At 30.9% G+C, this 16,507-nt stretch overlaps 1 protein-coding gene across 1 annotated transcript; it reads right to left on the bottom strand.

Moving 5' to 3' along the window:
- Positions 1 to 8,570: 8,570 nt before the first annotated feature.
- Positions 8,571 to 13,403, bottom strand: LOC118058671 (polyadenylate-binding protein RBP47). The gene is made up of 6 exons (XM_035071395.2): positions 12,849 to 13,403; positions 11,308 to 11,785; positions 9,886 to 9,968; positions 9,682 to 9,812; positions 9,428 to 9,524; positions 8,571 to 9,007 (listed from the first exon to the last, which is right to left on the bottom strand). The coding sequence occupies exons 1-6, from the start codon at positions 13,245 to 13,247 to the stop codon at positions 8,873 to 8,875; spliced, it is 1,323 nt and encodes a 440-aa protein (XP_034927286.1). The 5' UTR covers positions 13,248 to 13,403; the 3' UTR covers positions 8,571 to 8,872.
- Between the last annotated feature and the right edge of the window lie 3,104 nt (positions 13,404 to 16,507).

The following is a 16,507-nucleotide window of genomic DNA, read 5'->3' as shown; positions in this document are numbered from 1 at the left end:
CAGAGAGAGGCGGCTTTATAAAATCTATTAGCTCGCTTATGACGTGTAACAATTAGCCCAGGTTTTGATGGATTTGATTCGTTTAACGAGTTATCCAGGTAGATATAACTTTTGAATAAATTATTGATTCGGGCTTGAGTTTTTTTATATAAATTTCTAATAAAAAACCTAAATTTAGATTGAGGGATTCTCCAAATTTCACTCTAAAAACACTCAAAATTGCACTTGAATTTTAACCAGTATTTTAAGTTTTTTCCTTATCAGTTTTGGATTTAGTTGTTTTTTAGTTATTACAAATGTTTAGGGTATTTAAATTTATCATTTTAGATTTTATGAGATTTTTGCTGAGTAAAAAAAAATATAAACTTTAAAATTTATGTTAAACTCAAATTCATGATTTTTTTTAGCGTCAGCTTACATGTGTATTTAAGAGCGTGACGGGTCGTGGAGTAATTATTTTTCATCATTGATGTTGTGTTGGTTTTACTCTTCAGTTATCTACCTTTTTACTTCATTTTTCAATTAATGTAACTGATTTTTCTACAGCCTTGATAGCCATTCGTACAAGCTAAATCTTCTAATTAGGCAATAAAGAAAGAAATTAAGAAAAGTAGGGAGTTTGATGACATGGACAGAAATAACATAAAGTAGCCAGGAAGGCAAGGGTGGGCTTTGAATTATCATAATCTTTGCTTATCATAATTGTTTGAATACTGTTTTGAAATAAAAAGATAAAAATATTAAAAACAAAAAAAATTGATTAAGAAATATAAGAAAAACATGTCTTCATTCTTTTTTCAATCTTTTCATTTTGAGATACTAAAAGTCTGTTTGTTTAGATTTTTATTTTATGTTTATTGTGCGTTGCAATCCTTCATAGCACAAAACACAAAAACCAAAATAAAAGCATAAAAATCATTCTTTTAATAGTATGTTTTTTTGTTTTTAGTGATGAACCCATCATTAAAAGCTTAAACAAACATACTCTATCAAAATATTACATATAGAGAGCTCTTAATCTTCAAAGCTAATCTTTTTATACAAGGAATCCTAAAATATGAGATTATTTAAACTCGATTTATAGTAGGGATGACAAGCTAATCTATTATTAATTGGGTGAGAAATTTAAATATTTATAAATTATTTATTAGGTTTTGGGTATCTAACAAATATTTATTATCTATTATTATTTATTAATCAGTAAAAAATAAAATAGTTAATATATATATTTGAAGTATATGCATGTATATTAAATAATAAAATGATAACTATTATTTATTTATGTGTTTTATATCAATATTAAGGTGTGTGTGTCATATTGTAAAAAAAAAATATAAATATTCTATAAACATATTTATATAATTTAAATGTATGATTTCAGGTTAGGTTAAAATAAGTTTCAAATTAAATTTAATAATATTTATTTTCTATCTATTATTTATTAAATCCAAAAAAAATATTCCCGGATAAATATATCCGGATTAAATTGTAACCCTGAAATATGAAAGTGCACTGATGGCTGGTCTTGAAATCATGCCCGTTGCAGCTTGAGCCAGTTTCATGCGGACTCGATAAATAATTTGCTGTAGTGTCTTTTTCTGGCAAGAACTGTGGTTTGAAGTTTAAAAATGTGAGCCAACGACATTATCCTTCAAAAAAAGTAAAATTTGAATTTGAGTAAATTTGAACTGTAGATTCTTGTTAATTATTAAAAAAATCATTTGATTAGTAAATATTTTTTTTTTTATAGTGGACCTTGTATATAATTATGTTTCAAAAACTTGATTTTATAAAAATTAAAATAACTTATTTTTATTTATAAAAAATTATCTTGTATTTATTTTACATGAAAAAATTTATATCACAGCTATGTTAACCTAGCACATATCTTTTAAAAATATATTTTAGTATTGTGGTAATATTTAATTTTAAAAAAAAATTATCTAAAAATATATTAATTATTTTTTAGGAGTTTTTTCACTGTTTTAATATATTCGTGTTGAAAATAAATAAATATAATTTTACTATATCTTTAATTAATTTAAAAAAAAATTAACATGCATCACGACAAGATTGCTAAACACATTTAAAATAAACCAGAAATATATTTTAAATTTTTTCTCTTTACTAAACCATAAAAGCTGTCAGGATATCAAACACACGGCAGAGTGAAAGGTAAAACGAAGTTAAAGATGGTGGCATAACTGTCTTTACACCAAAAACTGATATCCCTTGCTGTCATCGGATGACAAAGGGCCACACCACACCTAGAATTCGTGTCCTCGTTGGCATTTCCAGGGCACTCCCTCACGAGTCACGATCTAGTGACTAGTCTGATATGATGTTAAGAAATTTTTGGTGCTGTATTTTAAAAATATTTTTTTGAAAAATGAAAATTATTTTATTATTTTTTTAATTAATATTTTTAAAATTTTCAAATTATTTTAATGTCAAAAAATATTTTTTAAAAAAATTATTTTAATATATTTCTAAATAAAAAATACTTTAAAAAATAATCACCTTTACATTACTTAAACATTAAATTAATTAGCTGGTAGGTCCACTCGTTATTATTCTGCGTACACTGCACTAAAATGTACCTCTCTCTTTTTACAACTAAATAATTTTGCGCGCGCGCACTCATAGCATTTTATTTGATTTGATTTCCAATTTCCTTTTTCAGATTTGTAACATGAGAAATGATTAATAGTTTGTTGACTGTGATGTTTGAAGTTAGAAAGTGGTCAAATTTATATGGCCCTGGCATCGAAATGCTGGCTGGCAAACAAAGTCTTGATTTTATTTTATTTTTACTGTTTGGATCATTATGCAGTGTATGTGTAGCACGAGAAACAACAAAACAGCATGTACTTTATCACTGTTACTGTCTTCTTCTTTTAGATTAATGTTTGCGTAAGCTAGACGGCTCATTTCATTTTTCATGTCTCTTCTGCCTTGTTCTAACATGTTTGGCTACTTACCCCTTCTATCCTCTCTTTTTTCTCAATCGCGACAACTTATTAATTTGACATAAGATTTAAGCTAGTTGTTCGATGTATCTCTATCAACTCTAGATAATTTGGGGCTGCAGTTTATTTATATTAAATTAAGTGTAGATCGTGACAGTAAGAGAGAGTTGTAATTGCAATTTACCCTGCTTCTTTGGAATATAACATTGCTTTATATTTCGTCAGATGATGTAAGATCCCCCCCCCTGAATACCATGCTTGTTCTAGCGGTTTATATGTGGTTTTTTTTTTTAAATTAATTTGATTTTTGCTATTTTTAGATTTTTTAATGTGCTGATATAAAAAATAAAATTTTTTTTTTAAAAATAAAAAGATATATATTATTTTGATCTATTTCTAAGTAAAAAAACTTTAATAAACAACCGATGTTGTCAAAGAACCATCTCAACCCAATAGCTTAAGCTGTTATGTAAGGTTCTAGGATATGATTTATATTATTCTATAAAACACCCTTTCAAGTGAAAGCCCTTTGGACTTGAAACTTGCACAGACCCACATTATCTTGTGCTTAATTTTTATCAAATAAATAAAGATGGTGAGATTCGAACTCGTGACCGTTTGGTCATTAAGACTCTAATATCATGTCAAAGAACCATCTCAACCCAATAATTTAAGCTGTTAGGTAAGGTTGCAGGATATAATTTATATTATTCTCTGCAAACTTTCATAATTTTAAAATACTATTGAATTGATAAATGATATTAAAAATAAAATTTTTGAAAAAAAAATTATTATTTTAATAAAAGAATTTTGGATTTTTATAATATTTACAAGGCACAATCATTCCTGTCCTTGATCAAGTGGCTGACATCTATCCCAGCTTCTTTCGTGGTAAGAGCTGTGAGAATGTAAGCACCAATGGATCATCATGTCATGTCGTAGCATGAAACTTTGAAAGCCAACAAACAAAAGCAATGTTGGAATCAAAATGAAGGAAAAGAGCTTTTAGCTTAAAAGACAAGTACATTTGTAAGCATAATTAATTACCATTACAACAGTTGTCGTGCTATGATGTGATATCCACTTTATTTTATTTTAATTAATTAATAGTTATTTAACTGGTGTTCCGTACCTGGTCATTTATTAAAAAAAATAAATAAATATACAAGTTTTTCTAATATATTTTTTTATATAAAAAAATAAAAGTAAAAATTAAAAAACTTATGTAAAAATAAAATAAATAATATATATGGATAAATAAATAAAAAATCATTAATAACAAATAAAAATAAAAAATTATAAATCAATTATATACTTAAATATTCAGCCTCGCAACTTGGATCCTTGACATGGCTGTGTTATAAAGAATTTTTTTCATAAAAATTAATTTTTTATTTAATTAAATGATAATAAAAATAGACATACATATAAAATTAATTAAATAAAATAAAAGGTACAAAAATTATACAATATTACACATATTATCTAAAAATAAATATTTTTATTTTTTAAAATAAAAATATTTATATAACACATAAAAAAATATAGATGAATTAGAACAATTTTTTTAAAAAAATTAAATGCATGTAAAATAACTAAAAAAACAATTATTATTTAAAATAGTTTAGAAAAAAAAAAACAGAGAAAGAAGAGTCATTAATCTACATATAAAATTCCTAGTTATTTTTTAAAATATATGTCAAAAAGTATTAATTAAAGAATAAATTTTTAAAAGAAAAGAAAAGATCAGGTTAGGTCAACATAACTAACCTGTCTTGTAAAGACTTGTGTACAAGCCTGTAAGAGCAGACCCTCGTGCGTGGAGCCTTTCAATTGTTTTTATTTTTGAGTTGTTTACCCCTTAATTTTTTTTTTAAAATAAATAAATCAAACACTTTGTTGATATTTGTCCAATTTCTGCCCACCATAATGGTTGGAAAAATAGGATAAAAGTTTTTTTGATCTAAAAATGATTTTTTAACCCATTCATTAGTGACAAAAAAAATATACCTAGAACCAGAGGTCAAAAATTTAAAAAAAAATTGAAATCAAAATTACTTTGCCTTTAAATTTTGGAAACTAAAAGAACCTAATAGTTATAATTTGAGAAGAATGAGAACAACAAGAAAAATTTTGTCTAAATTTTGTTAAAGCCACATGTTCCCTTTATGTTTTTCATTTTAATCCCTTATTTTTCAATTACATCATTTCTCAATAAATCAACTTATAATTCGGTTCAAAGTTGGCAAAATTAATAATAATAAAATAACATTAAAAAAAAAATATTGTGAAAAATCCATTGTTAAGTGAAAGGATTCACCATATATTTGACACAACAAATTCCCCCACGCATTTTAAATTTATTGTTAATAGCAACTCCTAGCTAGCATACCGTATGATATCATTAGTCGTATATCGCATAATCATTTCATATTTTTCTCATGAATGATTATTGCACTATTTAAATTTTAACGTATTTAAACAAATTAAACTGGCTGTCTATTTTTTTATGCATTAATTAGCAGCATGCATTCGAAGTATTAAAGGCGAGAAGAAAAACATCATATTTGTTGGATAAATTAATCTCTTGTTGAATGAAACATAGATTTGTCTAGAGACAAGAGCACTGATGATTCGGTTCGTTAAAAAACATTGAGCGATAGTGACATAGTTTTGCCAAGGAAGAACATACATGCAATTAGCATAATCAATCAAGCTGCCATTTGCCGGTTTATTTGATTTTATTGTGATTTATAGACACGTGGACTGCCCAATTTGGAGCTAAAAGTCTTAAATTGTGTCCTTTCAACTATTTTTTTATATATATACTCTTCTTTCCTTTTTTGCCTACTAATTAACGTCAAAATCTTAGCTTTTAAAAATATTTTTGGTCTAATTATCATAATTATTCTACACCACGACTATTTCCCTTTTCTTTCCTCCTCTAGAATGTATGATGTTGAGGTCATCTGAACGCCAATCAATAAAAGAAGTAGGTAATCATTTAATAAATAATCTAGTTGTAATACTTTAAAATTAAACGGATTTACTTTTTTTACGATTTTAAGTTTTAATCATGTAATTACTAATATAATAATTATTTTAAATTTAAATAATAGTTAATTTTAAAACTTGTAAAATTAGTTAAGATATGTGCAAACTAATTCATATTAATATAAATAAAAAAAATAAAAAATTTACTTAATTAAACCACCACCACCCACCCAGGGCCGCGGGGGCAGTGCATGCGCAGCCCCATTACATGACTTTTTAGCAAAGATAAACTTGCAAAGGCTTAATTTTTTGGCCTGTCAATCTTGTTCTCTCCACGCTATGCATTTGGCATTCAAGATTGTTGAAGAGGAATTTTTTTGTGGGACATTATATTTTAGGAATGGAAACTATACCTTCCCAAAATGGAAAAAAATCGAGGGGCCAATTAATGCATAATTATCCCAATATATAATTATGCGTGGCAGATTATTCTAAAGTAATGTTTTTCACGCAAACGTTATTCTATGCTTTTCTTTTTAATACAGTGTGTGGGTGTGTAGTAATTGATTTTGTAATAAAATAGTATATGCCATAGGCGGGCTGGGAGACGGGGGAAGGTGGGCTGCAAGTAAGGTGGGTGATATCTTATAGTTGTTGACATAAGATGACGTGACTAAAATTTGACCCACAAAAACTAAAAACAAATCAATACAATTTGCAACACGTGATGAAACTAGTTTTCGTTGTGTTTTTCCTTGAAATTTGCAATGTCAAAGTTGCTAGGCATGTTGCTTGTTCATGTATCTTCGATTTATAGTGTAAAATAAGGTGGTGATATCTTAAAGTAGTTGACAATTGATCGTTCCAATTTTTAAAATGCTAAACGCCAACCAAACCTTCTCTTAAAATATTTATGCCACTTGCTTATCTCTTAATTTTGTGTAGCTTGACGAGAATTGTCCCGTTCGGACTTAAATTTAATATACACTGAGATACTATATGTTAAACAGCTCTTCACACTTCAATAAAAAATACACATTTTAAGTTTATTTTTTAAAAATTATTAAGTTTAAGTCTCATAAATTTTATAGTTATTAAAATTTATATATTTATTAATTTTAAAGTCTATAAAATTAATTGAGATGTGCATAAACTGACTCAAATATTTATATTAATTAAAAATAAAAAAATATGTACGCATTTTTATACTTTTCTAGATGCTAGACTACATTTTTACTACAGGTCACTTTATTTCTTGAAAACAACAGAAGAGTTCTCCTAATAAAAGCTCTTTTATTCCCTACTTTTCATTTGCAAGGTAAAAAAAAAAAGCCATATTTACGTGCCGGTCTGGTGGAGTAATCGAGGCCTTAATATTTTAGATGAGATTATGGGGTTTTTAAGAGTATGTTAGTGGTTTTTGAAAAAAAAAATTTAATATCAATATATTAAAATAATTTTAAAATAAAAAAAAATAAATATTAATTTAAATAAAAAAAATAAAATTTAATTAATTCTGTTTGAGACACGGTACCAAACGAGATGTTAATCTAATATAAAAGAAGAAACTCATTACTCCTGCGTGAATGAACACAATAAGATTGAGAGGCCTGATCATATTTTGTTCCTCAATCGGCATTCCTTGATATATATCCATGTTAGCTTAGACAATCTTTCTTGATAGAGCAAATGAAAATAATGTCAATTTGGGTGTGCCATTTGATCAGTTTCGGTTATAACACTATCCAAGATATTTGAACCTGGAGAGCAAAGTCTAGGGAAGTCGAAGTTGTGGATCAGATTGATAATTCAAGCTCTATAATTCAAGTCAATATACATATATATATATGAATTAGACATCAAACAAGCTTCCTAACAAAAGCAATTATATTTCTTTATATAATTGTTGAATCAGATTGGAATTTTGCTCAGCGTCGTACAAACCATGTTTTTTCCTAGTTAATCTTGATTTAGTTTTATATACACATGCATATATATGGACAATTTGGTTGCTATGTAAGTTTAGTTTTTTATATATAAGAAATTAATGTGTTCTTTTTAAAATCAGTTCTATAGATTATTGAGTTTTAAGATACATTAGATTATACAAGCAATCTCACGCACGTGCCCCCAGGATTTCTTGCTACAGAACTTGGAAGCTCAACGGCAATCTTGCAACGTGAGTTACGATCTCGGATTTATCAATCCATTGCTAATCTTAGAAAGGAGAAAGAAAAGGAAAGATTGCAGACCCTTTTTAAGAATAAATGAAGGATTCTGAAGTCAACCTTAAGAGCGTGTTTTCCCCCCTTGATTTCGATCTTATGACTAACATTTGAGTATATATTTTAGCAGGAAATTTGATAAACATAATTTCGGAATCATTGTAATAGATTTTGTACATACAACTTCGTAGTCAAAAGAGAAACTACTTTGATTACAGGGGCAAATAAAAACTACGAACTACCTGATTACAGAGGCAAGAAAAATGACAAAGCTAGAGTGCTCCTCTAAATCTAAACGAATTTTCCAGGTAAGAAATTGGACACATGTGATAATGACTCCATGGTTTTAAGCTTTTAGCTTATTTATGGCAGGACTAACAAATATTCAAAAGCTTGATTTTGTCCTTGTCATCATTGTTTGTCTAGACTTGAAAGTCTAAACAAATAAATAACATCCCCGCCCATTAACTAGTCTTTTCAAGCAGATTTCAAAATTCTAGTAAATATTGTTACAAACCCTAATACATGTCCATGAAATGAAGATTCAATCACGCTACAAAACTCTCACGAAGTACAAATATATGGCCAGAGCCATCCTACTTTAATCATGGTTTTTTGATGACTATATTTAAAGCCTGTCCTGCTAATTCAGATTGCAAGCCGTTCATCATCGTCGTGCCCAGGTTAAGAAGCCCCAGAAGCTGCAGCTGCAACGTACATGCCTGGGTCCTGATTTGGTGGCATAGCATATCCATACCCGGCATAGCCTTGCCCTCCAAAATATGCCCCTTGCCATTGATTACCATGATCCCCTCTCCACTGTCAAACCCACAAATGAGATTCAGAAAATCAGATTGTAAAGGAAAAAACGGTTGGTGAATAACTCGGTAAATAATAAATAATATAACCGTCAAAAGCTATACTTGATTCACAACTCAAAGAACTAAAAGTAACAAAATGAAAAAATGAGAAGCTGGAGGTAGTTCAAATAAGAAATTGGTACGAGTCAGAGCATGCAGGTGTTTGGACGTGTGCATATGCCATGCAGGTGAAGGATGCTTATCTTATCAACAACCTCAACCATTTATTATGCAGCTCATTGCTTCATGCACAGCATATAGGTTAAGTCAGATAACCTTGACAAGAAGAAATGGAGGGGAAAGGGCCTGGCTACGACTAATAGTAAGAGCAGACAACCAGGTGTGGAATTCTATTGTGTAGCAAATCAAGTCTATTTACCTGCTTGTTTGCTGGAGTGCGACCCCAGGAAAGGCGAACTGTTTGCTTGCCAATTGTTGTTCCATTCAAACTCTGCAGTGCATCCTCCGCATTCTTTCTGTGATCAGAGAAAAGAAAGTGGATCATCGTAGCCAAAAAAATCACGATAATCTGATATTGTTTTCTACCATCACAAAGACTTGAAACATCATTCCGGTTGATGACAGCATGTAAAAAGACCCAGTCCAACATGGAAACTTGGAAAGCAAGGATACCTATTAGCAAATTGTACAAATGCACATCCTTTTCCAGTTGGCATTTTCACAGAAACAACTTCACCGAATTGGGAAAACGGCTGCCTGAGATCCTCATCAGTGACATCAGAGTCAATTCCTCCCACAAATATCTGCCACATTGCATGAATAAGGAAATTCACAGGATCGAATACAATGAATGCAGCACAGGAGAACTAAACTTACAGTTGTATTGTTAGAGTCCCCATCAGATTGCGATCCTTGTGCCATTGTACCATTTGATGCATGTCCACCAGCTAACACTAGAGCTAAAAAACAAAAATCTAGGTAAGTTCAGGTTAAAAAAAACCAATTTCAGAGTATAAAACATAGGCAAGCCATTGCATTCATCAATATTGTCAGCAAGTTATACTCAATAGCATGGTCCAACACTAAACAGCAAGGTCCAACTTAGAAGCTCGTATCTATGGAAAAGAGATGCATAAAGCTTCAAGGGGGAACAAAATTAAAAGGAAGGCCACACACATCAAAACATCCAATCTTTGCAATGGCCATCTTTCTTAAGACTTAAAACACTTCCATGCATGGTTCCGCCAATTTTTCAATAAAAGGAGAAAAGATTGACAACATTACAATTCAAAACATTCTGATATTTAGCAGATCACTAAAATGACAGCATCATGAAACCCAACAATTGTTCAAAAACCATAATGTCTAGTCATGTCCAAGAGATCAAATTTCAAGGCTATTATGAAGGGCCTCAAAAAAAAAACTATAAATAAAATAACAAACACAAATGGTATAAGATGGATTCTCAGGGTGCATTATGAGCATGGGTCATATACAAGGAACAGCTGTTGATTGATTGATTCAATAGTAAACATTGAACTCTAGACACAATAAATTAGTATAATGAGCAGGGCAAGGAAGAGATAAATCTTAAGATGCAATATATGTAGGGCCAAAAACCATACAAAACAAAAGGAAGGAAAGAAAGAAAGAAATGTCAGAATGAATATGGCATGTAAAAGTACTAGCAGAAGAAACACATCAGAAGTATCTAGCCATTTGACAAGAATGGAAATAAGAAAAGAGCAAGGAATACAGCCATCAAACTACCAGTGAAAGGAAAGGTTATGATAACGCATGGTGAATCTATTCAAATCTCCTTTTAACTCCAAACATTAATTGAATCAACCAGCCACAAATCTCACTTAACAAACAAATAAACGACCAAAGAGAAGGGTATGGGAGTCAAATTGTATAAAATAAGCGAACAGCGCATAAAAGGATTCTATTTCTAACCACAACAAGTATATGGCCCTTGAAGACTAATGATTCTACTAATAAACATTTAACACAAGCATGCACTCGTGCGTTTGGAATGGAGCATCTTTTAAGGGACAAAATTGCACTTATGAAAACAATTGAAACACAAGTTACACCATAATAATTAATTAAATAAAATTAGATGAACACCAAAATGAATTTAAAAAATCAAGTTAAAAACTAAATTAGAAAATTGCATAAGCACATGCATGAGCACATACAGTAATTTCTGACCAAGAATTTAGAAGAAATAAAAGCTGTCAGATTTGAGGTCCTCAAACTCTACTGCACTGCAAAGCCAGTGGCATCATTTCATACCTTGTGAAGAATACTGCTGTTGATATGCAGATGGCTTTTTAGGGGTGGCAACACCTATCCGCATAGGCCTACTTGAGCAGTAAGCACCATTCATCTCTGTTATGGCCCTTGTCTTCTCATTTTCATCCCCAAATCTAACAAAACCATAACCTTTTGAACGGCCAGTATTAGAATCAGCGACAACCTTTGCTCCCTTAACAGATGCATATTTGGTAGCAAAGGTTTCCTGTAACATTGCATCAGTCACGTCCGCAGCCAAATCTCCGACAAATATAGACAGATCAGAACCAGCATCAGCTCGCCTTTCACCTGCAAAACTTGCCCAGTTGAGACGAAAAGGTTGATCTGTATTTGGCATCATAGAGCCACTATAGCTCTGCAAGACTTTCTCAGCTGCTGCATGTGAATAAAACTCAACGAATCCATACCCTTCCAGCTGACCAGTTTGCTTATTGCGAATAATCTTTACTGAAGAAACCTGCCAATTTATTGACATCAGCATCAGAAAGTATGAGTATAATTATGGGTTATCAAAACAATTCACTCGGTAGGAAAACTTGAACAAAAAAAATAAAAGGCTCAATAATAGTCTTCCTGCACAAAACAACAGCTTATTAGATGAAAGCATCTCCAGTGATTGACATTGAGTTTTCATCTTGCAGTTAAAAAGACACATCAAAACACAAAAGAATATGCTGAGTGCTAGAGATTTTTTATTCAATGGCAATGGAAGTACTCAAACTGAGTTCTACCCCAACCCTTGCTTTGCGTGAGAGAACATAGGGTAAGACATTAAAATTGAGATTTTGGTCACTCGAGTGTTAAAGCAATGCCATTCTGAAGAAATGCTTGAGGCATATTGATAATAGCAAGAGATCCAGTGGTTGAATGCAAACTGGCATTGACAATATATCTCTAAAACTCAATTTTCTTTCACAAAAGAATACTCTTTCCACTGTAATAGCTTGGGAAATTTTAATCCCCCCCTCGAAAGTTCCTCGTCAAATCAGCATTGTGATAATTGGTGCAGCACAAATTTACAACTAGCATCTCCGATTCGAGTTTAAGCAATTTGAAGTGGGTTCCCTCCATTTCTAAATGTAGAAATTAGACATACTTTATGGCAACAAAGATCACAAGGCATTTTAATCATTTCAGCCACACCAACTAAAATAAAAGGCGTTTAATTTAATGTCAGGTCACAAAACTAAATCAGATCAAGAATCTGCAAACATACTTTAACAGCTTTTAATGAAGCTGGTCTTTAAGCTATGCTTATCAAGCCCACATCATTAATGACTTGATAATTTCAAAACAAAACAGGTTAGTCTTCAACCTAATTCACAAAAAACAAAAGAAGCCAGTCTTTTTATCCGCGTAATCCAGGGAAGTAACCAGCTTTAAACCCATAAAAGATCAAAAACCCAATATTTATTCAAAAACAAAAACAAAGCATAAATCCCACATAAACCCAATAGGCAAATATAAATAAAACCCAAAAAAAAAAAGACTCAAACAACCAAAAGTTTAAATCTTTATACCTCTCCAGTATGAGAGAAGCAATTATGCAAGTAGGTCTCGTCCATCCAATGAAGCAAGTCACCAACCCATATAGTTTTAGCCTCCTCATTAGATCCCTGTTGTTGTAGTTGTTTCTGCTGCTTTTGATGATACTGCTGCTGTTGTTTTTGATACTGTTGTTGTTGTTGATGATAGAAAGCCATGTAATGGTGATGTTGTTGTTGAGGATACATCATCATCTGCTGCTGCATCATCACCATAGCAGCAGCTGGATACTGCATAGCTGCCATCCACTGTTGCTGTTGCTGTTGCTGCTGCTGCTGTTGTTGCTGCATGTGTGGGACCCACTGTTGTTGATGGGGATGATGGGGTTGGTGTTGTGGAGATGGGTTTTGATCAGGACCGTTGCTTTGCTGCATCTTGATCTGAATAAATTAGACAATCTCCTCCTCTCCTTCCACTACTCTCCGAGTAAGTAACTTGTTTTTGGTTATTTTTAGAGAGAGAGCGAGAAAGAGAGAGAGGAGATTAGAGGAGTGGGAGGCTAAAAGAGGAGGTAAGAGGGTCGGTGAGTTTATATTTAAAGGGAAGCGCTCTGTCTGCGGATCTATATGTTGTGTAACAGTGCGCATTTGCATGCTGTTTTTTTTTTTTTTTTGCGATTTTTTGGGCAAACCTAATGGTACAGGTGTTGGCCCTTCAATTATATAGTGAATCTTGATTGAGTCATAAGAGATAATAATAATAATAATAAAAAGCTAACTACAAATCAACTTCTAAATAATATGTTTAAGAAAGGTAATTGCCATGATGAATAATAGTACTTATTTATTCAAACTTGTAAAAATATAATTTTAATAATTAACATTAATGGATGGTTGAATTGGTAAAATGGATATGAGCTGAGAAATATAGTATTTAATTAAACTTTTTTTATCCATTAATATTGATGGTCATGAATTGTAGGGTAGGGTGTAAGTCTTGTTTTGTAGGTTTTGTTTGGAGTATAGGGATTTAATTTGGTATGTACAAACTAGCTTGAGATACTTTATATAAATAAACAAATATTTTTTATTTTTTATTTTTCATGATTGTTTAAAAATATGAAAATACAATTCTCTAACTTTTATGGCTTCTAAGTTACTAATGTATGAGTAGGTGTGATGATATTTTGGAATTAAGTGCCGGAAAAAAAACACGAATTACCATATTTATTTATAATAGATAGTAAAAATCAAATTAACACGATATTACCATCATTTGCACACTCTCGTAAAGGATACATTTCCCATCATGATCAAGCTAATCCTATATCAGACACGGCATTGATAATAACAAACACAGAGGACAACAGGTTAATTAAATGTTCTGAAAAGAAAAGGATAAATACAAAATAATTCTGCAAGGATCCAAAAAATTCAATTAAATCTTTTCGCTTTGTACTACCACAAAACTATATAAATAATTAACATTCTTCAAACGACATGGGTTCGTTGAAGATGCACTTGATTTGAGTATATGGGAGTCAATCGAGAATAAAAACTATCGAGGGGCTCGATTGAGATTATGAGTTAGTTTAGGGATTAGTAAAGTGTGGTCTGCCCTTGTGTTCGGCGGGTCAGCGACTCAGCGGGATTATTATCGGGTGGAACGATTGATTGCCGTCCATGATGCGTGGGACCCATGTACTGGTGGGGTTTTTTTGCCAACGTGGATGGTTCAGATGCAAGTGGCTGGGTGGCTGGCTGATGGTCTGATGGTTGACGCGGCAAAACCCTTAGGATCAGAGTCCAGTCCATGCTCGGTGGTGTCAATATGGTCAAATGCCATGTGGTGTTATTACTGCTAGTTCAAGATGCGACGAGACATTGATTTAGTGTAATTAGAGATTTATTTATCCGTGGAAATGCACCCATTCCACGGTGGAAAACGAAAAGGATCTCACTAACAAGTTTAATTGGTAGGACATTAACAGGTGCTCTTTAATTACTCATCAGCAGCCTTTCTTAAATCTTGAGCGTTTAGGATGAGCCAATAATTTCATGTAATCCTGACCGTTGATCTACTTGAAGACGGTTGCTGGAGTTGGAGCTGGACACAGCAAGTTTACTGAAACAAGCAGACGAGTGAATTAATGCGCGCGCTTTCCCTTCCTGGATTGGAAACCTTTGACCTTCAGAGTTCAGACAAGACAGTCCGGTCAAAACCGGGCCGTGTGGGCTCTATGGATCTGTCTAGCTTAGTTTTTAGTATTTACTGATTTTTTAATATATTTTTTTTTAATTTATTTTTATATTAACAAAACATTAAAAAAAAATATATAAAACAACAAAAATTAAATTTCTAGAAAAACACAACCAGCAGCTAAAACAAATCAAATGGACTCTTTGTGAGTGAATAACATTTTAAACTTAAAAACAAGGTTATGGCAGTTCATTAAATAATTGATATATTTATACTAATTTAAAAATCAGAATAAACTAGAAAAAATAAATCTCAACCCATTTCAACCAAATAGTTTTTTTTTCTTTTTCTTATATATATATATATATATATATATATATATTCTTTAACACTTGATTTATTAAAAATTAAATTTTATAATTTATCGTGATTATTTCAATTTTTTGATCCATGTCACAATGGATTTGGAGGGTCATTGACTTGAGTAGTTTTATCTATTTTTTAATTTTTTTTAAAAAATTAAATGAACTCTAAAGGTTGTCAGTGAGTAACATTTTGAACTTAAAAACAAGGTTGTCGAGTTTACTAAATAGTTGATATATCCTGTACTAATTTAAAAATTAGAATAAACTAAAAAAAATCTCAACCCATTTCAACCAAATATTTTTTTTTCCTTTTCTTTTATATATATTAATCCTTAACACTTGATTTATTAAAAATTAAATTTTATAATATATCATGATTATTTCAATTTCATGATCCATGTCATAATGGATTTGGAGGGTCATTGACTCGAGTAGTTTTATTATTCAATAACTATATCTAGTTGAACATGAATCAAGTTTTGTTATTTGTTGCAATTTATTTTTTATAAAATTATCGTATCCTCATAACTCGGGTTACAAATTTTATGAATTAATTTGAATAGACTTAAATTGTTTTATGATCTCATAACCTGAATCGATCCAATATATTATTGCCCATTATTTTTAATCAAACTATATTTTTATTAATAATCTAAATTATATTTGAACTTGTTAAATCAATCGAATCATATTAAGCTAACTTATATATTTACTTATATTTAAAATTTAAATATTTAAATTGGATAATTTTAAGTTAATTTATCTCACTCAAAACAACACGATCAAATACTCTGAAATCAAAACAAACCATTCTAATAGAACAAAAAAAAAAAAAAAAACAGCCACCTGAACAGATTTTAAAACCTTGCTTTGAAGACTTCCCTGTTCATTCTTTGAACAAGAGAAATAAACAGAAACAAAGCACAGCCAATGCACCATGCAAATTTCATTTTCTTTGTCACCAATGTCACATCAATTGCCATGATCCAAGCAGGACAATTCGTGATGGCTTGGCATAAGTTATCATATCATGTGCATGCATGAACAAAAAGCAATTTTTGCTATCATATCCTACCCAAGGAGAGGTCTGGCCATGTCATGTCCCTCCTAATCTCGTCACATCCGACCTC

This window comes from Populus alba, chromosome 9, assembly GCF_005239225.2.
Source record: "Populus alba chromosome 9, ASM523922v2, whole genome shotgun sequence".
Taxonomy (NCBI): Eukaryota; Viridiplantae; Streptophyta; class Magnoliopsida; order Malpighiales; family Salicaceae; genus Populus; species Populus alba.
The sequence above is the reverse complement of the archived record's forward strand: the minus strand, read 5'-3'. Positions and strand labels throughout refer to the sequence as shown.